General features: G+C 43.6%; 2 protein-coding genes across 4 annotated transcripts; both read right to left on the bottom strand.

Annotated features, from left to right (window-relative positions):
• Positions 1-3787: 3787 nt before the first annotated feature.
• plekha2 (pleckstrin homology domain containing A2) lies at positions 3788-16298 on the bottom strand. 2 transcript variants are annotated; one of them, XM_035166679.2, is made up of 13 exons: positions 16012-16298; positions 15656-15775; positions 12556-12731; positions 12373-12429; positions 11826-11874; positions 11624-11721; positions 9453-9584; positions 9110-9199; positions 8933-9001; positions 8754-8824; positions 6447-6510; positions 5564-5641; positions 3788-5448 (listed from the first exon to the last, which is right to left on the bottom strand). In XM_035166679.2, the coding sequence occupies exons 3-13, from the start codon at positions 12694-12696 to the stop codon at positions 4999-5001; spliced, it is 1299 nt and encodes a 432-aa protein (XP_035022570.1). In that variant the 5' UTR covers positions 12697-12731; positions 15656-15775; positions 16012-16298; the 3' UTR covers positions 3788-4998. The 2 variants fall into 2 exon arrangements, with proteins under 2 accessions (XP_035022570.1, XP_035022569.1); XM_035166678.2 differs by lacking the exon at positions 15656-15775.
• Positions 16299-18186: 1888 nt separating this feature from the next.
• On the bottom strand, positions 18187-20253 carry si:ch211-113d22.2. 2 transcript variants are annotated; one of them, XM_035166431.2, is made up of 3 exons: positions 20065-20253; positions 19583-19723; positions 18187-18922 (listed from the first exon to the last, which is right to left on the bottom strand). In XM_035166431.2, the coding sequence occupies exons 1-3, from the start codon at positions 20111-20113 to the stop codon at positions 18708-18710; spliced, it is 405 nt and encodes a 134-aa protein (XP_035022322.1). In that variant the 5' UTR covers positions 20114-20253; the 3' UTR covers positions 18187-18707. The 2 variants fall into 2 exon arrangements, with proteins under 2 accessions (XP_035022322.1, XP_035022323.1); XM_035166432.2 differs by having other exon boundaries at positions 19583-19696; positions 20065-20241.
• Between the last annotated feature and the right edge of the window lie 543 nt (positions 20254-20796).

The following is a 20796-nucleotide window of genomic DNA, read 5'->3' as shown; positions in this document are numbered from 1 at the left end:
CTCTCGTAACTCCCAGGTTGTGAAGGGGGCAGTCAAGAGACAATCTAGAACAGGTCCAGAATGATTTGGGTTCATGGGGTAGTAACGTTTTTTCTGGCAATTTCCTTAACTTTTTCAATGTTAGGGCATGAGACAAAAGATATTGTTCAATTAGATTAGATTTCTGCCTATTCAATCATGGTGGCACACCTTTCTGGATAAAAAAACTTAAAAACTTTACTTTAAACATTTCCGAGTAGTTGACAGCATAAATCAATTTGAATTTATAACAATTAATAAAATGATTAAATGTGCCTGATGTAAATTCAATTACCACTGACATCACATAAGAGCACATGAGCAGATTAAAGTGGACACACACAGATAAATTAGTGTTCGCTACCGTTGTTATGTTCCAGATTAGAACATTGTTTGTTTTGTTTTATTCAGATCCATCATTCAGGAGTTTGTGTTTGGGGGGGTGGGCAAACCAAGTAACGGCTTTCCATTTCCACAGAAATGTTTTTGTTTATTTGACGCATTCAGTGTTAATCTGTTGGGATTACTTACTCTTTACAGAGATGTTCAGAAATGTAATTGAGCCTAGTGGTTCCGAAATGTTTGTTGATTTGTGTGTATTAAGGGTCTCGTGTGACTCTACCTGCCCGTTATGGATCAGGGCAGGTGTGAAGTGAACACCCTGGGTGCGTTCGGAACGTCATCTCCTTTCCTAACCACTATTCCTTGACCCCGATGGAACGAGGTCAAGGAAAGATGTGAAGGAGGAGCCCTGAGGTGCGGTGGCCCAGAGAGCTCAACGCACTGCAAATTAAGAAAACAACTTGCAACGCCCTGCAAAAAGTCACAACACAAACAAGCTCAGAAAACTCCTTCATCAATGCTTGTTGTAGTTCTATGCTTTGTGCCGTTGTTGTCGTTTCTGTATTTGCATGTGTTGTGACTTTTTGCAAATTGATGAAGTCGCTTTCTTAAATTGCTCGTGTTTATTCTATTTGCATGTGTTTTCTGAATTTGCAGTGCGTTGAGCTCTCTCAGCCACCGTAGTCAGGAGTTAAGAGGAAAAAAATCAGATTCCACGTACACACTGTGTTTTTTTAATAAACAGCTTAATTCATAACAGAAGATATGCACAAAATGTACAGTGCTCTGTGCTGTCGGCTGTGCAGGGGCAGTCATGATAACGCTTCCTGTCCAAAATAGAATGACACGTCCTGAGAAAAGATGTTTTCATTTGATACAAAGGGAACATTTAATCATTACCTACCCTCACAGGAAATAATAACATAACAGATTTAAATGAGAATGAAACAAAGAGGACTGAAAAAACTAATAATATGAGGGGACATAAGAATCCACAATCGTGGGATTAAAATGACTTTTATATTTGTGTTTAGTTAGATGATGTTTTGAACTGAGCAAATTAGTTCAATATGTTTGTTGTTGACTGGACATGTGTGACAGAGAAGAAATCAGTTTTATTCTCTGTGTCAGGAGAGAAAAACAGCTGTTCTGTTTTTTATATTTACGTGGGTGTGTCCAGGGGCAACTATGAGGTTGTGTAGCTTTAAATGTTGCTGCCTCACAAAATTGTGGGGCGGCATTTTCTCCTTTCCTTTCATTAAGGATGGTCCGATGTTTCCTACGCTGAAGGAGATAAGTTAGGAATCATTGAAGCTCCTTTCCTTATCCTTTAGACAATTCAAAGGGCTCTTATTATGGCGGCCACTGAAATACTTCACTCAGTTAGGAAGGTTCTTAAGCAAAATGGACAATTCACACGCAGCCCCTATATAAGTAGTTGGATTTAGTCGGTCTTGGAGAAGGTTAAGGTTGCATGTGTAGTTCATCTTGAGAAAATGAAGTCTGCTGATTCTGCCTTGACCATCTCTTACATTTCACAAACTAAAAAAGTAGTTTTGACCCTTCTCTGACTCCATACTGTGCTTACACTACAGTTTTTATTCTTATATATATATTTGACATGTCTGACCCCCTAACTTCTGCTGATTCTTTGTATAAAGTCAAGCAACTCAGTTTAGCATCAGTCTGTGCAGCCAACAATTCCTCAGAAATGGACCTATGTTCTTTAACTGAATCAGATTACTGAAACGCATCGGTAACTGAAGAAATTATATAACTGGGGAAAAAATGTCATTCACGAAAACTTTTTCCTTTCAACTGACATGTTTTATCATTCTCTAATTTCTCCCCTATTTCTGTGAAGCTTTTATTTTGAAGGACACATTCCAGTATATAATTCAGTGTCTTTTATTGCTGAGCATCAGGCATAATTGTTCATTTTAACCATTCTTAAATGTTGGGGTTGATATTTAGAGACATTGTGTAAAGTTTCAGTGACTTTCAAAGTGAGCTGTTGATGGAGAAAAGCTGCTTTTTGAGCTCATTGCACCTTAATCTGCAAACATGTTCTTCAAACACCATCTCACCACGTTTCTATGGTCTGCACTCACTAGACCGTGTGGTGTCTGGCAGCTCCCTCTAGTGGTTGTCCTCTGAAAGCAGGGAAACAAGTTGGGGCATAATTAAATAAGGCATGGTCCAAAAGACACAAACTTTTCTCCTTCACCATACACACGTTCCTCACACTAGTCTACAAGCAATAAAACACACAACTCCAAAAGTACAAGGGAGCAACAACTGTATTTTGTAACAGTTAACATCACGAGAGTGTGACGGCATCAGGAAGAGAGACAGAGCAGTCCGCTGCAGAATCGTCCATGTGGGAACATTAACATTTAGAGAGGCAGAGTGTCTGTGTGCCCTCGGAGCTGCTGTCACTCACAGGCGTCACACTGAAGTGCTACGTGACCTTTACGTCCCGGACAAGAAATTCAACCTCCAAGGCTTCTGGTGTGTGGCCGCATGAACAGAAATGTATGTCTTTGTTTCCCAGACAATGCACAGACACGGAATTATAGAGAAGTAGATTATTTTTGGTACAAGGTTGAAGATCAAGGTGCCCCAAAACACTCAGTTTACTGACTTTATAAATGGCAAAAACAAAGATTCATGATAAAGATTTCTCTTGTATTATTTTGTACATGTTGTTCGGGGGGAACATTGGGGCCCCATGTTTATCCTCCATCAACTGTGTTATAGTTTTTCTTTCTTTAAGATCGCCTAACTTTCATCGCTGTCTTCATCCTCACACGTTTCTGCTGGGCTTCCTCTCAGTACCTTGGGGAAGCTCCATCTTTAACAGACTGAAAACTCATTTCAACACAGCTGACATTTCACAGGCACTCTGGGCCTTTTGTACCTAATGACACAATTGGAACCGCTCAGAGGAGACGTTTTCCTCTCTCCGGCCCTGCAGCCGCACAGCTGCACCGGCAGGCGCAGAGGGGAAGTGGACGGAGGTCAGGACAGCGTTTTAGGCGTTTTACCTAATGGACCTTTGCTCTGGACGTGTGAAACACTTCACTTAACACAACCTCCGGGCACTAGATTGGCATGTGTGTGCACGCTTGACGTTTTATCTACAAGAGCGTGCATGTGTTTTAAGGTGACAGTGTTAAAGGGCAACAGCGTTTGCCTTGACCCTCTGCATGCCTGAAGGTTGGACATTTTCTGCATGTTAGAGAGAAAACAAAAGATACAAGTTGAAAGTTTCAGTGTCAACACTTTTATCACAAGATAAGAAAAATCGAAGTTTGTGATGTCTTTGCTGTAAAATGTGGATGGACCCACAGGCCACTAGATGGCAGAGTGAATTGAAAGTCATAAAAATCTGAGTTGAAGGAAAAAAAAAACACCCCAAACAGGACAAATTAAAAAGCATCATTTAATGTACAAGTTGGAGAATTAACAATGTACGCAGGCAGACAAGTGCACACAGCTTCAGAAAACGAAAACAGGCGTGGAACATGGAACCACATGGATTAAGTCTTGGGGTGAACCTGTGAGGGTTTGAAACTGAATATGTAACAACACAAAATATCTGAGGCACCATCTCAGAGGAAGCTGATAAATCTGCTGTGAAAGCTGTGTCAAAAAAAAGGAATAAAAAAAACAAGTAAAAATGAGAAAAAGCAAAGTGCGGAATTTCAATTAAATTACCAAAAGTAGTGGCACATTTTCCCATGTAATGCTGCAGTAAAAAAAAAAGAAAAAGAAAAATCACATTTACAAAGCTGACAACCAGCTGATCAGCTGTACTTTGATAGTGGAAGTACATTCTACGACGAGTACCACTGAAACACGGCTGTGTTGTTACGGTACCACGTTAAACACAAAGAGACGAGTCACAGTTTACTGACGATTGATCTTGAAGCCATCTATTGAAAAGATTATCTAGAACATAGTGCAAACACATAAAAGCTGCTGCGTCTCCTTCGTTTCTGCCTGTGCAGATGAAAACACTAGAGTCAGTTGGCATGTGAGTGCAGGTACCATTTTTTTATATGAGACATGATACTTTCCCCCAGACACCTGATTAGATTGTACTAATAAATGCTTGTTAATCATTAATGGAGGTACGTTTGAGGTGAGGTTTATTTAACCCAATGTTTGTCTCTGGAGGAAAGAGGGGATGCACTGCTCAGCTCAACTGGAAAATAAAATGAATTGGGGTATTTTGTGAAATTAAGTATGAATATTAAACACATTGACACTAATATTTATCCACTAATATGTGAATACGTCTAGTGAGGGGGTGAAAAATGTATCTTCTTTTGTGCATGTGCCAAAATGTTTGAGTCTGTAAGAACAACTAACAAGACTATTCAAGTTTTGAGAGGACGTTGCACTAAAACCACTCCATCGTACCTTTTCACAGTCCTGTGATCAACCAACACTGTGCCTCTGGTCTTCTTCCTGCTGGGTGATCCTTCATCTGCAAAGCACCTACACGACCAGCAGGGGGCCCCCAATCTCAGTCACAGTGTCACTTCATTAGCAGGGAATACTATTATTAACAGTCACATTCATTTCAAAACAGGTACCAACGCTGGAGTCCACACATGCGACTCCAGTGAACTAGACGTCTGTGGTGCGGATGCCGTCGTCATCAAGGCTGAAGGGGAAGCTGCAGCCGGTGTGAGACTGAGGCTGAGGCTGAGAGCGGTGCCTCCGACGCTCGCTCGCCACGTCTCCTGACGCCGTGAGGATCCCCAGTCCGCTGGTGGAAGGCCCGGGATTCGCGCTGGGGCAAGGGGCAGAGAGGGAGTTGGAGGAGGAGGAGGTGGAAGAAGAGGTGGAGGAGGAGGAGAGAGAGGGCAAGTTTGGGACGGAGATGAAAGGGCTGTCCTCGTCCTCTGCATCCATGATGGAGGGCTCACAGGGTGGGACAGGGGTCCAAGGCTGCCAGCCCGGCGCCACAGAGCAGGACTTGACCAGGGAGGGTCTGACCAAATCACTCGGATGACCACGAGACGCAGAGGAGTTTTGACTCCGATACAGAGAAGAGGCACGTTTGAATGAAAAACCCTGAAATAACAGACACAAAAAACACCATATTCAAGAATCAGAATCAAGCTTCCACTTCCCGATGAACGCAGTGTTTTTTTTGCTCCAGCAGAATGAGGAGAAACAACAGAATTACCTTCGGGGGACCTCTGAACTCCTGAATCTTCAACTCAATGTCCCTGATCCAACTGTGCATCTCATCTGGAGAGTCTGTCTGCAGGGAACAGGCACCAGAAGATGAAGCAGAGCAGCACGTCTCTCTACAGTCATTCTCACACCAGCTACTGGACGAGTCTGTCCTGTTAGTCACATTTTCTACAAGCTGCAAATCTTATTCTATGGGATAATTCTTGAGAAACTCTTTTTTCCTGAGTAGCCAAACCCTGATGCAGCGTATTCTTCTGTGTCATATGCCTCAAGTGATGTTCTAAAACGAGCGAAACTAAATATCCGTGTCAGTTTCTATAAATCAAAGTTAATGTCATGTATTTTTCATATATAACTGTATTCATTACTGACGATAAAGAAAAAAGATTAAAATGATAATGAGTTGAAGCCCCAGTGTATATCCCGTGTGAGTAGATACTGTCATTGTGGTGTTTCCATTTTCACTGTGATAAAAATCTGTTTCATCTATTTCTGTTTATGTGTTGTGTTTGTCAGTTGAGATGTTGGTCATGCTTCCCCTTTTTTCATGCATGGACAAAAATAAAATAAGTGTTCAGACCTACAGTGGCTCCCACCCCCCCCCGTCTCTGCATTACCCGTCTGATCAGCTGAACCGGATGTTATTGTTGTCATGGTAACAGATGGCTGTGCCCGTTTCACAAAAACAAACTTTTCATGCTCCTTAACACGGAGCTGGTGCCACACATCAGCAGCAGAGCATAAAACAAGTGAAAACATCAGGACACCTGCGACAACAGATCGTCTCTGTTCTCGCTTTGTGTTCATTCATTCAGTTCTATATCAACACGAGTTCTCAAAGGTCTTCTGTTTCGGTTGAAAGAGATTTTTACCTGAATGTAGAAGGTTCTGGAGCTGGTGATGATTTCAAACAGGTTGTCTCTCAGCAGGAGATCCCTGAAAGTAAAAACCATCCTGTTGAAACACAGTAGCTACAAGGAGGGTTATGTGCAAAGCTATTATCTGTTTATTTCACATAAATATCTGAATTAGAGTTTGGTCACCCGACCCTTGGCCGTTGAAATGTTGAAGTTGAAATGATTTTGGTGTTTTGGTCGTAATCAGGGAAAACCAGCAGGAACCATGTGTGTGTGTGGGACAGAGAAACAAAAACTCACTGCAGTTTACATGGAGCAACTGCATCAAGCTCGGATCGGGGTTCAGACACAAAAAGCAGAGGGCCTGTCGGGTTTGGGTTAGTTTCGTCTGTTTTCTCTCTGGCTCGGAATGATTGAGACAGAAATATGCAGCCTGACTCTGATCTGTATCTGTATCTATACAGAAAATGGTTGAATGTACAACATTTACAGAAGGATTTGTATTTAAAATGCACCTTGATAAACTGTACTGGGATAAATTGCATAGCTTTCCTTGGAAAATAATGAAGTTGGTTGGATTTAGCGATGGATGATATAAGTTAAAAGCATTTTTTCTACAGTAACGGTTTTGTGTCATGGCATTACAAAATACTCTCACCTCTATTGTACTTATTGGCGAAGTCAGAGAACAATGTCCTAATTGTTTGGAAACAGGAGGTGAGGTTGATTAGTAAATGTGATATGATTGGTTCTCAGAGTTGGCTGCAACTATTGTTTTGAGCTGTGAATCAGCTGTGTTGCTCAACAACCTGGATATGAGCAACACAAATATTTTGGGGGGGAAACGCTGTTTACCCCATTACCGTTTTTTTCACCTCAGAAATAAAAGATGCCAAATCATTTGTGATCTGACAAACCACAAATATACCGTTCCAAGAATTGATGTCATTGTGGAAACCAATAACTGTCAAAACCTATTACTATGATTGTCCTAAACTATTACTCCAAAGAATCTGCCAAGAGCAATTGTCAAACAAGAAAAATGCAGTGCAAACTTAATCAGTAATTCAGTTTTAAATAATATAAAGTATAAGGGATTTACTTTTTAATAATAAACTCCAGGACTAAACCGTTTTTACATCTCTCAAAGTATTGTGTCTGTCAAAAATAAGCTGGCATAAGGAGGAGATGAAATACATTTCATCCTCTTTGGAAACAGAGAGAAAGCCACAAGAGAGAGAGAAAACCCATCCACCTTGCTGCTGCAAGCTTTTAGTGCCATGTGACACTGTGATGAACATTTCTAACCAGCAGCATTGTCTGAAATCCAGTATGAATCACCTTCGGTCAGCAGTGATGCGACATGTAAAAACCAGCCTGTTGCCTGTGTGTAACCTGTGGGTGTGATATGGTTCATTAAGTGGATCTCCTGTGTGTGTGTGTGTGTGTGTGTGTGTGTGTGTGTGTGTGTGTGTGTGTGTGTGTGTGTGTGTGTGTGTGTGTGTGTGTGTGTAAATCACTGTAATGATTGTGTTGCAAAATTCCATGTCGCTGCAGAGCGTGACACAAGTAGTGGTAACTAAACCATGAAGTTTGTCATTTTGCACAGATTTGTAAGACGGTCCCTAACTTCAGCTCATCAGTTTCTCTCTACCGCCAAATCGAGCTCAGTGGTCGGATCACGAGTTAAAAATATCAGCTGTACAATATCAGACACTTGATGCTGCAATAAGAAACAAATCTAGTGAAGACAGAGAAAAAACGAAACTGAGGATAAACCTTGTTGAATGTGCGAATCTTCTTGTTTTTAGTCTTCTAGTGCAGTGCCTGTTCTAAATCTGCCTGTTCTAAACCTGCCTGTTCAGAATTAGCTGTTTTCTCGGCCTGTGGTGATGCTGGTTGCAGGTTTCTTTCTAAAACTGTAAGAGACCAGCTGCAGAACTCAAACCACTGAACCCTGAAGCTGCTGAGCTGCTGCACAAAGAGCTCTTCACCTGTTTATTCAAAGTTCAGTGAAGCTCGACTCAGTAGCAGAACCCAGAACTGGAGAATCAGCTGTTGTTGACATTGTGGGGAACGAGCCTGCTGTTGGGCCCGACAACGTCATTCGCGTTGATGAGCACTGGTCGCCTGTTTATTCAGTTTATTAATATTGACCGTAATGTGTGTAAAACCAAATCAAGCACTGTACTCTCTTATACACATGTCAAGAGTGAAGGTGATAAGATGAACGGTTCTCCAGATATGTGAGCCACATACAGACAGACGGGGATTTCTGGAAATGCTGGGATCATTCGACTCAGTGATTCACGTTTGACTCACCCAGACTTGACGAGACATTCGTGGACCCTCTGGATGTCCCTGAGTGGAATGGCTCGGAGAGGCTCCTTATCCTGCAGCGAACATAAACACAACTCAGACGTGTGCAGACAAAGAGCCTAGTCACACAAATAGACAGGAAATACAAGATATTAACAACAAAACAAATCCTGTCTCCTCACCACTTCAGACTTGAAGTAACTGACTGTGTTTTCATCCAGGGTGAAAAAACGCCTCTTCCAGCTTTTTCGCTGAAAAGAAAGAAAGGAAAAAGAGAAACACCACATCACAGATTGCACACAGACTTTTTCAACAAACACAGAGTTTATCAGCTACATCGTGAGTAGCTGGGTACTCACCACATTTCCCTGTTTCACACAGTAACCACATCTCAGCACGCCCAGCCTGTTGCCCTTCCTCTCTCTGCCTTCCGTCTCTTCACTCTCATTCTGAAACATTTCATCAAAACCCTCGTCATCCTCTTCAGCACAATCACACTCACGGTCACCAACATCTTCAAATATCTCAGCTCATACTTGAAGTGGTTTCGGACAAAAGACTCTACTGACATCAAAGGCCACAATCAGATACAATTTAAGACATCAACAATTACAGTTAATTTTTTCCTTAAACAGAATCACAACTGTAATTGTGATTATAGTGACCACACTTTTTGGGGGATTTTATGTTCCTCTACTTTACCTGGATGGGAGTGTGCACCACCACCCCCCCGATGATCTCAGTCTTGTAGGCCTGCTGCCTCTTCCCTCCCTGAGTGTCGCCGATCACTGTCGTCACATCAGACCTCGGAGGTGCAGGGCCAGATTTAGGAACCTGTCAATAAGTAGGAAAATATAAAGTGCACTGATATCAGCGAGCAAAACTGATGCAGCAACATTTGCCCCGACGGCCGGGAGTTAGTGGTTCAATTCCCCCTGGGAGTCGATTTCCAAACTGCAATGAAAAGTTCACTGTAAGATGTAGACGTTCACCGTAGTTCACTAGAATCACCACCTTGTTGTTGAATGCCAGACTCATGTAATATATGTAGTCAAGACTTTGAGAGAAGATATTAAGAACATGTTGTCATATAATAAGCTTTTGACTTCTTGGGGTTAGGGTCAAAAACGTGTTTTGTGAGTCACGGAGACATTGACCTTTGACCAAAATCTAATCCAATTTAAAGAATCAGAGATTAGAAAAACTATGAGGAATGTGAAGCATCTTGTTAAGTTATAGTTCAGTGTTGGTTTCAGTCAGTGTCACTTCATTAGCAGGGAATACTATGATTAACAGTCACATTCATTTCAAAGCAGGTGCCAACGCTGGAGTCCACACATGACACTCCAGTGAACTAGACGTCGTCATCAAGGCTGAAGGGGAAGCTGCAGCCGGTGTGAGACTGAGGCTGAGGCTGAGAGCGGTGCCTCCGACGCCCGCTTGAGATGTTGCATTTACAAGAGTGTGACAAACTGACAGACAACCTGAAAACATAAAGCCTCCAGCCATGGCTGTCGACTCAGAGTTGTCGGCCCTCATTGATTAACTGTAACTGAGTTAACAAGCATCTGTCATTTAACACTATACAGCACCACAAGCTGCTGCCTCTGAAATGATCATTGAATTGAATCAAAACAGTTTAAAACATAAACCGAACTTTATAGGTTTACTGCAGGACTGCTGTATTAACTTGTATTAATTTAATTTAATTAATTTAGAGTTTATCTGAGGATCAAACACTCACATATTAAATATTGATGTCCCCACAGAAAGAATACGACAAAAACATGAACCCCTGTGATGTGGCTGAAGAAGAAAAATCCACTTCCTCTTTTCTAAATTAAAAGCCTGAAACTCGATCATAGTTTTACTTTTAATTCCTGCGTCGACATGATGTCCATTGCGCTTTCAGAGAGCGTTTTCACACAGACTCATTGAGTGTGGAGGAGGCTCAGAAAAAGGCGGCGGAGCGGCCCTCCAATCGAAGGGGAAGTGAAAGAGACAGCGAGCGGTGCTGCTTCCTGTGTCAGTGTGCAGGTGAGAGAAAAAAGAGAAACACTTTCCTCTGTCATCTCATCTGTGAGGAGACATCTGCTCATCGCCGATTATAAAGGCTCCTGCACTGGACCGACGCAAATAATATGTAAATGTGTGTGATGCACACCCAAAACACATACACAACACTGCTCTGACACCTCCACCACAGTGACGTGAGTCTGTTATCACTCATAATTCAGAACATTCACAATTTCCTCATTCATTAATAAGTGTGTGAGAGGGTAACTGTAGGTAAGCTGCTGACATCTGCACCCATCCAAACCAAACCCCGGCAAACTGCAGCTTCCAGCAACCAGGTGCAAACAAATCCCTTATTAATCTGACTGCACATTAGACAAAGTCTCCTGGTTATGAGTTCATGTGAAAAGTATAAACAGATCTCAAGTAAAGGGCAAAGTGATCCAAGACTTTTGGACCCCCACTTTAGGGAAGGCAGGAGGAGATTCAGACTTTCAAAACAACAGGAAAATGTGCGGAACACTCAGGCGAGGGGGGGGCACCTGGGTGGAACATAGCTCTCCAATCTTGTTCTCTTTCCAAGTGGACATCTTCATCAGCATCTTCTACATGCATGCGACCTCTTTCTCACCCTGAGATGTTTGTGTTGTTCTTGTTATTTTGAGTTTTGCATCACGTTTTCCTGCCGTATTCTCACATGGGCTCACTCAGACATTTCACTAGGGGGCTGGCATGAAGAGTTGTGGAAAATGTCCGGAGCAGCTGACCCGAACATTTGAGTTCTCACTGCGTATAATTTCAGGAAAATGTGCGGAGTTCAGTGCACGTCAGAAGTGTACACAAGTGGTTGCACTCACAGTGATCTTGCTGGCCTTGTTGAGAGCAGCCACCCAGTCCTTCATGTCAGTCACATCGTTTCCTTGGAGGAAGTAACGCCGCGAAACTGCATTAATGACTGCAGGGGAAGACAAGACACTCATGAATATCCACTATTTATAACCCACTATATTATTTCATCACACGTGTGCCCTTGTGAGCTACTGCATAAGACTGACTCACCAAAACAGAACTCTGTCTTGGGCTTTTGCTTCGCTGTGGCTTCATTCACCTGAGGAGAGGAAAAGATGATGAGGAAAGACGAGGCGAGGAAAGGAGACGCCATGAGAGGAAATGAGAGGAAAGAAGACAAAGGAAGAGGAAAGAAGAAGAGGAGGAGAGGAAAGGAAAGGAGGTAAGAGGAAAGAAGAGGAAAATAGGAGAGAGGAAGAGAAGAGAAGAGGAACATTTCATAACTTTGACGTGTGTTTGACTCAGAGTGTCCATTGAGGAGCTGTCAGCGCGGCAGTGCACTGAAGCCAGATGTCATTATCTCTGGTTAGTTCAGCGAGCGCTGTGACATCTGGAAAACTTCACAGACTCTGCTTCAGCTCTGCGCTGCATGTGACCGTTAACTATAACTACAGATAACACACAGATCTTGTGTGTCTGTGAAGCCCATATGCATGTTTTTCTATTTGTGTGCACTCTGGGAACTATGCGTCCACGCCACACAAACGCGTCACCTGTAGACATAAGGGCGAGTCGACGGAGGGAGAGAGCGGTTTACCTTAGAGATGTAGGTTAGCTTCAGGCTGCCAACAAAGCTGGCTCCGCTGGGCAGGTTCTGCATGCAAACACAAACACACAGACTCGTCATTGGACCTCAGGGTCCAAGGTTACACGGCATGTATTGGTCAATTTTCACTTCCTCTTGCTGTTTGTACAAGTGTGTGTGTCGTGTGTGGAGCACCTGAGGGTTGTCCATATACCATAGCAGAGCATTTCCCTGCGTGTCGAGGATGAAGTATCGTCTCTGGAAGCGGCAGCTGTTCTCCTTCTCCTCGATGTCCAGGAAACCACACACACGGTTCAGCCGGTCCACGTACGGCATGCTGCTGCTGCTGCTGCTGCTGCTATCACATATCACTGGGACAGACGGACAGACAGAGAGACTCGAGTGAGATGGACAGGGGGAGATGAAAATGTATATGGAGCAGCTGAGTGAAACAGACAGAGAGACAGAGACGGGCAGACGTGGAGGATAAAGCATCTTTCATTTAGTTTTCAAATAAATGCTCGCACACACACACACACACACACAAACACACACACAAAGAAAGAGACCCGCACTCACACTCAGCAGTTTTTCATGTGACGTGATTGAGGCTGAGCAGCAAACCCCGAAGCCCGAGGCTGAGCTGAGGCCCTCCACCACAGCCAAAAATTACAGACTGCACTCAAGATCTGCACACACGCACATTTCCACTGGCCAGAGAAGAAAGGGGAGCGGGAGGAGAGGGGAAAAGAGGAGAAGGAAAAAGAGGAGAGGAGGAGGAGGAGGAGTGACGGGGCTGAGGGAGGGTGGGTGGATATGTTCATTAAGATGATGGCACGCATGTCTATCACTGGGGCTGCCGACTGCCGGTAAAAAAAAAAAACGACTCTCATTCAGCCGAGACCTGCTGATGGTATCTCAATCCAAGAGTTTCATCGATATCAGACATCTGACAGTAAAGTTTAACATGTTTTTGGGGTTTTTTCAGTTCTTTGGCTGAGTTTTGAGATTTCTGGCTTGTGACGTGGTGAGACCTCAATTTCATAATATTGTTCTCCTTAAGTTTCCGGGGGAACTTTTAGTCCAACTCTGCAGACTGAACACCGTGAAGTTATCACAGTGACTTCCAGCGCTCGCTCAGATGCTCTGAATAAAAAAGCAGGTTTTCTGCAGTTTTTTTTTCCATTTCACTTCAGGACTTGACATCACCAGATATTTTACTGCATGGAAAGGGCCTCGAATGTAACGTGGCCCCAGAGGTAATCTTATGGCAACCAGGCCACATCTGTGACTGATTTTTACAATGCATTGGACAGTCATGTAAAATATCACAGTACTATTTAAAGACATGTAAAGAAGAGGGAAATTATTTATCCAGCTTCCTCCCACAGTCCAAAAATACACAGATTGAAGTCAAATGGAGACTTTAAGTTGACCATGGGTGTGAATGAGGGTGGTTTGTCCCTGGATGTTGAGGAGACCTGTCCAGGCTGTACCCCGCTTCTCACCCTGTATCAGCTGGGATTGGCTGCAGCTCCCCCTCGACGAATAAGTAGTATAGATAATTAATGGATGAGAGGGAAACTATTTTCAATAAAATGCTCACACACACACATCACCCAACAAAACACAGACAAGAGAAATAAACAGGTCACATCTTCCCCGGACGTCCTGTGAGACTATTTTTAAGTCGCTGGTTCGGAAAATGCTTCATTCTGAAACTGCTTGTGGGCCGTGCTGCTGATGCGTCAGCCATCCAACAGATTTTCTTCAGCCCATTGCAATAGGTGAAAAATGCAAACCACTCACAAGCCTCCTGCAGAAACTCCAGAGTCTGTAATGGAAACACACACACACACACACACACACACACACACACACACACACACACACACACACACACACACACACACACACACACACACACACACACACACACACACACACACACACACACACACACACACACACACACTAGTGTGTGGCACTGGCACATCTGGCTTAACCATCAACCATCACAGGGACAAACTGTCTGTGGCATCTCAGGCAAAACTTCACCAGTAAATATAGTTCAGACATCAGATTATCAGATATGTGTGAGATTTGAATACTCGGGCTGTGAAACGTAACAAGGTAACACACACCAGTTATAATAAACAGGGTTTGTGTGTATGAGGACAGAACATAGCTGTGATATTTGAGGTATTGTCTTTTACCACATCCAGGGTGGTGAACTGACCTAAAACTCTGTACATGCATCTGCTTCATTCTGGACAAGTTAGGCCTCTTTGAACAGCAACAGAAACACATTCTGTGTGTCAGGATAAAAAGAGTAATGTCCAGACAGAATGGCACAGTAACAAAAGACTGGTCAATGTTCATGCAACTGGAAGCAAACTTTGAATCCCTGGTAGGACTTAAACTCTGAAGACTATCAACCCCACACTTCCACAGATGCTGCTCAGTACTGACGTGGGTTTTACTTGCCTGGTAGATGCTTCCAAGACCAAACCATGGACCCAAAGTGCTGCTACCTGACTTCACTTGATTCTATTTCCCTCCAGAGCCGCTGAAGACATTATACATCTGCTTTTAACAAGCGGATTTTGTCTCCCTGTGACAACGTAATTGACTTTGACGTGTGAAATCAGTGGAGTTGTGCCTTTAACTTAGAGTTTAAAAGATTTGGTGACTGGACAGGAAAAGTAATCAGCAACAATTTGAATAACAAAGATTACCTCTTGTGGAAAAGCATATTTGATCAAATAAACCACTTAGTGTTTGAATACTGATGGTGGATGTTAATTACCATGGCAACAGTCCACATTTCAAGGTATTTGGGTCAGTCCTATTTCTATTTCATCTTTTGCCACTCGTCACCGACAGAGGTAATAACAATTGGTGGCTCTTGGTTGGTGGCTGTTCTATGTTTGATAACATTTCTAATGTGAAATTGGGAAGGCTGTTGTATGGGTCAGGGAAGATAAGGGTGATAAAGGTCAGGGTGATAAAGTGGCAGAGGTTTATTCTGTGTCCTTCTAGTTTGAAATGGTTCAGCCTCTGACTCCACACAGATAATTCTGATGCATCCTAAACTCATCCTGTGTTTTTACTGTAAGATACTGATCTGAAAACTGTGCAGTGAAAAGTGCAACGTTTTCCCCTAAGGGCATAAAAATGCTATGACTCAAATGAAACACATCAAGACTACGAAAGTATTTTGGTTTTGCACAAATCTAACAACACAAAGACTTTACTGGAGCTCTGGAAAGTTGTGACGCTTTCCCAAACTCACCGACATTGCATGCACCAAACGATTAATCCCACAAAATCCTTTATCAGCTGCAGCTCCGGGTCGATCCCCTCATTTCTCATGACAGCGGCAGCAGCAGCAGCGGGCACGAGCCTCACGCCCCTGAATGACACATGTGACGGTCACTGTCGTGCGCGCGTACCCAACGTGATGGCGAGCACGCGATGAAAAAGTTGAAGTGTGATCATCAGACAAGAGTTTAGTCAGAGACACCTGACAGACATCACATATGTTCGGATGAGCTGCACTGACTCACCACAGACTGACACACACACGCACGCACGCACACACACACACACACACACACAGTCACAGAGTGTTCGCTGTGTGCTTCTTACCCGCGGAGCTGCAGGAGTCAGTGTGCGCCACAGCCAGCGCCCCGCACGGCTCCGACGCGCAGAGAGGAGACTTGTTTGTTTGGCAGGAGTTTGCTGAACACGAGCATGGTCCACTCGAGTTGTTTCTTTAACAACCTCCACGCACAGCGGAAATTCAAAAACAAAGCCGGCTCGTGTCGCACTGTCACAGCCTCGCCTGTTTTGTTTGTGTGGTCGGATTACACAGGACTCGTCTTTTTTTTTTTTCCGGGTAGGACGTTTCGTTGTCAGAATAAACCAGCCCCGGATGTGAGCTATGCGTCCTCTCAGCAGCTCCGGCCGCCGGGTCCTCCTCCTCCTCCTCCTCCTCCTCCCCTCCTCCTCATGCTGCTGCTTCATTTGAGGAACTAAACTGAACTTAACTGTCATTTTAACGTGAAAAAAAACCTGTATTGTAATTTCAGTAGCTTCACTTGTGTAGTTTTGTTCTGAGAGCATTGGTTCATTTTTTTTTTACTGACACTTTTCCAGATAACAGATACAAAGTGTGCACCATCTTTTCCTCCTGCAACTGCATGAGATATGTTGTATTGCATTTTCTTTGACTTCTATCTTAAGGACACTCGTTGGCACAATGCATTCCCTATAGCCCCTCACCCAAATATTAACCAAGTAAAGTAAATACCCAACCCCAACCTTTATCTAACCCTGATGCTGACTAACCCTAAAACCAAAGTCTTGCCCCGTTAAACAGCCCTTTGAAAAAGATGTGCTCACTTTCCCAACATGGTCCTCACAAAAGATATACTAGTGCACACACCTAACCTAAAAACATGTCTTCACATTACAATTCAATGATTCGCGTTATGGTAACTTGCTTTTTTTGCTCATAATGAAGACGAGTTCCCATAATGTGACTGTGTAAACATGGCCGCACAACATGAGTAATGCCTGAACCATACAAGCAGACACACAGACACACACACAGCTGGTTCACATACAGAGAGTGAACCTGGATAAACAGGAACACAGTGAAGAATAGTGTCATTCATCCACCTGTCACAGGAGGTGAGTGAGTGTGACGAGTACGAGATCATGTACCAAAAGCTGTGGGTGGGAAAAAATGTACTTCCTGTACACTTCATGGTCCTGTACTGAAGTGTAGGAAACCCCTTTAATTTGATTTTGTGTTTTTTGATGTTTTATGTCATAGACAGTCCTCCTCTGTTATCAGAAACCCAGAAATTCTCAGAATATAGGACCTCGGTGTCCTTGTAGCTACAGCTCTGAATAAAAGTCCAACAGCCCAGGAATTACAGTTATGCATCTGCTCTTTGTGCAAATAAGATATATACAAAATATACAAAAATATACAAAATAAAAAAATATTTCAGAAATAAGCTACACATTGTTGTATTTGCATTGTTACTCATGACTGGACAGTAATTTTGCTCAGTGCTGGTTTGAAAATATCACATGTAGCTGTTTATTACATGTCTGATTACAAGATTGAGCAGTTTGAGTCTGAGCAGTGTTGTGCTTTACAGCTGCAGGCCACAGGGTTGTCAGGGACTCGGAGACTCAGTTATAATGATGTAGAAGAGCGTTGCATTAGGGAATAGAAGCACTTTTACTTTTAATACTTAAAATATATTTAGAAGTGAGTAGTTGCTTTTACTCAAGTCGAAAATACATTTTGTCTATGTATTTGTACTCTGTGTTTGAGTACTTCCTCCCCCACTGCCTGACCTCCTTCTTTGCAAACACTTTATTATATGTACTCAAGAGTCTGGGTTATGAATTTTCATAGTTGGTGTTGAAATAAGAAATATCAGAATTGATTCGTCAGTTTTTTCTCCTTTTTGTGTCCTCCTGTCAAGAGGAAGTGGTTGCACGTCATATGACCTGCCTGAGGACGGAGACCTACCTCACTGATTTCATATCCTGTGGCGACTGCACAGGATTCAAGTTACACATCAGTCACAGAAGGAAGTCTCACAGTTTCCACAGCCTCTGCTGAAAACGATCAGATGGCTCTGCTCTACAGTTTGCGTGCATCTGCAGATAAATGCTTTTACATCGGGGACATGAACGTAAGCAAAATGTTTTTTTCTCTGGCTTTTAAAGGTCAAGTGTAGGTTATGAAATGCACGATACTTACCTACGCACAATCACGCCCTGTACCCACGCACACAATAAAGGTGAGATTGTATCTTTATTCAGACAAGCTTGCATGCACGAACATATACATTTTACAAAGATTTGTGGTGATTAAATTCTCTTGTTACCACGGCAACGACATAAGTGAATCATGCGGTTCTATGGTGTCAAGCGAGCTGTGCACCTACCAAAACCACAACTAAGTAGTCACCAGAGGGGCCGGAGCTGTAAAGAAGATGTTCCTCACTTTGTAGACACATATTCACCACAAACACTCTCAGGTTCACACTGCCTGAGAGTGAACATGCCAGATGAGATAATAAAGATATACTATTCAAGTTTTTAATGATAATCTAAAAAATAAAATCAGACAATGGAAGCTGCTGACATTGCAGCTCGTATTTACAGGACACGCAACCCAGCCGTCAGAAACACTCAATATAAAACACATCTCAAAATTGCAAGAAACTCTCTGCAGCTGGAATCCTTTCTTTCTTTTTGGACGGGTGACATGACAACACCACAGATAAGGAAAAGAAAAGAAGGGGGGTATGAGTTCAGAACTGACTCAGTGCCACACGCAGCAATAAGCCTGTGATCAGCAGCACGGGGCTGGAGGCCAGAGCCCCTGCACCGTTGTGGTCCCCGTGGCTGTGGCTCCTGTGGGGCCCGTTGCAGTCGTCACCGAAGCAGCACGCCACCTTGGCTCCAGAGTTGCCGCCTTGAGCCTTTTCGCAGAAAGCCTTGTAAGTGCACGACTTCATCACAGTGTCTGAAAGAGAGCGACGCCGGGAGACGTTTAAAGGCTGACGGCTTCTGTTAATTTGGTACGACACAGTGAACTCAGTGAACTCTCCCTCCTTATACCCCTACTACTCCTCTGTTCACACACACACACACACACACACACACACACACACACACAGAGATCTGAGGATATCATAAACCACTGGGATAATGTTCAGCAACCTCAAATGAAGAGAGGATGTAGACGTGGAGGCTTTTTGATCACATGCACACTCTCTCTCCCTCTCTCTCTCTCTCCTCTCTCTCTCACACACACACACACACACACACACACACACACACACACACACACACACACACACACACACACACACACACACACACACACACAAGACAAGACAGAAGCCTACTGGCAGAAGTTAATAGGACATTTTTTGTGGGAAGTAATAAATACAAAAACCTTCTAGTGGTGCATTATGGGATTTAATTTTGGCCTTCTCTTTGCCAATGGAAACAACATGGGGACTTTTTTAGGTCCCACCGACTTCCTCAAACTTCTGTGTCACACATGCACTGAGATATCGTTGCTGTGCTGACCTCTAGTGAGGCGTTTACATCACTGTATTCAACCAAATCAGCCTTCATTGTTGTGTGTTTTCCTCGTTGTGTTTGTGTGTTTACTCACTGGGTCCTGTGATGGTGGAGCAGGCGTCAGCGTACTGAGGGCAGGGGGTGGAGCCCTGTCGGTTGCAATCGTCGTCATTGGACGCCACGCACGTGTGACATTTGAGGCCGTGGCCTTTGCAGACAGAACAGGAGAGAACACCTGAATTTGAGACTAAGCATGCATGTTCACAGGCGGGTGGAAGACATGCACAAACACACACACACACACACACACACACTAACTTGCAGAGAACCATATATTGCTGTCAATCTTATGCCAAATTTATTCAGGTTTAAATCTGTGCCAGCTTTACATGGGAAATGTCCCAAACTGTGCAGGCCTCAAGCTAAACCTGCTTTTACCACTAAGGAAATGAACAATCCAGGATCATCTGTGCTTCTACAACCCATCCACAACTAGCCTGCCAGCTGCTAATCATCAAAATCCTCACCCACTGCCTGAAATAATCCAGCGTCAGTGTCGGTGTTATGGGAACTCACTGTGACAGGCCAGAGAGATGAACAGCAGGAGGGCGAGAGCGGTCTTCATTGCAGCTGGCTGAAGGCTCCCAGCGTCTTCAGGAGTCCAGAGAAAGAGTGGACAGGCTGAGAGGAGTCGCAGATGGAGGGGACACTCCAGGGTTGTGGAGAAGGAGGAAGAGGAGGGGGTTTAGACACGAGAAGGTGTCTGCATGGGGGCATTAAGGTCTTATCTCTGTAATCTCCATCTATGCTGCACAGCCAGCACCCTGCAGTAATAGACTTAACCCAGCGAGCTTTAACAGGGAGACGCACTCTTAGTTTTGAGGTCATTTGTTGGAGGATCGGTTCCACGGCGCTTGCAACTGACAGTTTGGGAAGTAAAAAAGACAAGTTCATCAATCACTCAGGGAGGAAATCAATCACTGCCTCAACGGGGCTGAGTGAGAGTATGTGTGTGTGTGTGTGTGTGTACTCATTTTTGTTTCCACTATACACGCTGGACCTCATGGGGAACAAAGCCTGGACCTGGTTGTAGGGTGTCCACTGTCCAGTTAGCATAGATCAGAGGCTTATAGCTAAGCAAACCTGTGAGTGTGATTGTATGTGTGTGTCGGTAAGTCTGACGTGAGTATTGTGCATCATTACTGGAACGGAGGCTTAAGCTGAGACCATGACACATATACTGACAAACATAACACACACACACAAACATACCATGTGAAAATTCATACAGAAATCAGTCAGGAAAGC

The sequence above is a fragment of the Hippoglossus stenolepis genome, chromosome 9 (assembly GCF_022539355.2).
Source record: "Hippoglossus stenolepis isolate QCI-W04-F060 chromosome 9, HSTE1.2, whole genome shotgun sequence".
In the NCBI taxonomy this organism is placed as follows: domain Eukaryota; kingdom Metazoa; phylum Chordata; class Actinopteri; order Pleuronectiformes; family Pleuronectidae; genus Hippoglossus; species Hippoglossus stenolepis.
Note: the sequence above shows the minus strand (reverse complement) of the source record. Positions and strands in the feature narration are given on the sequence as shown.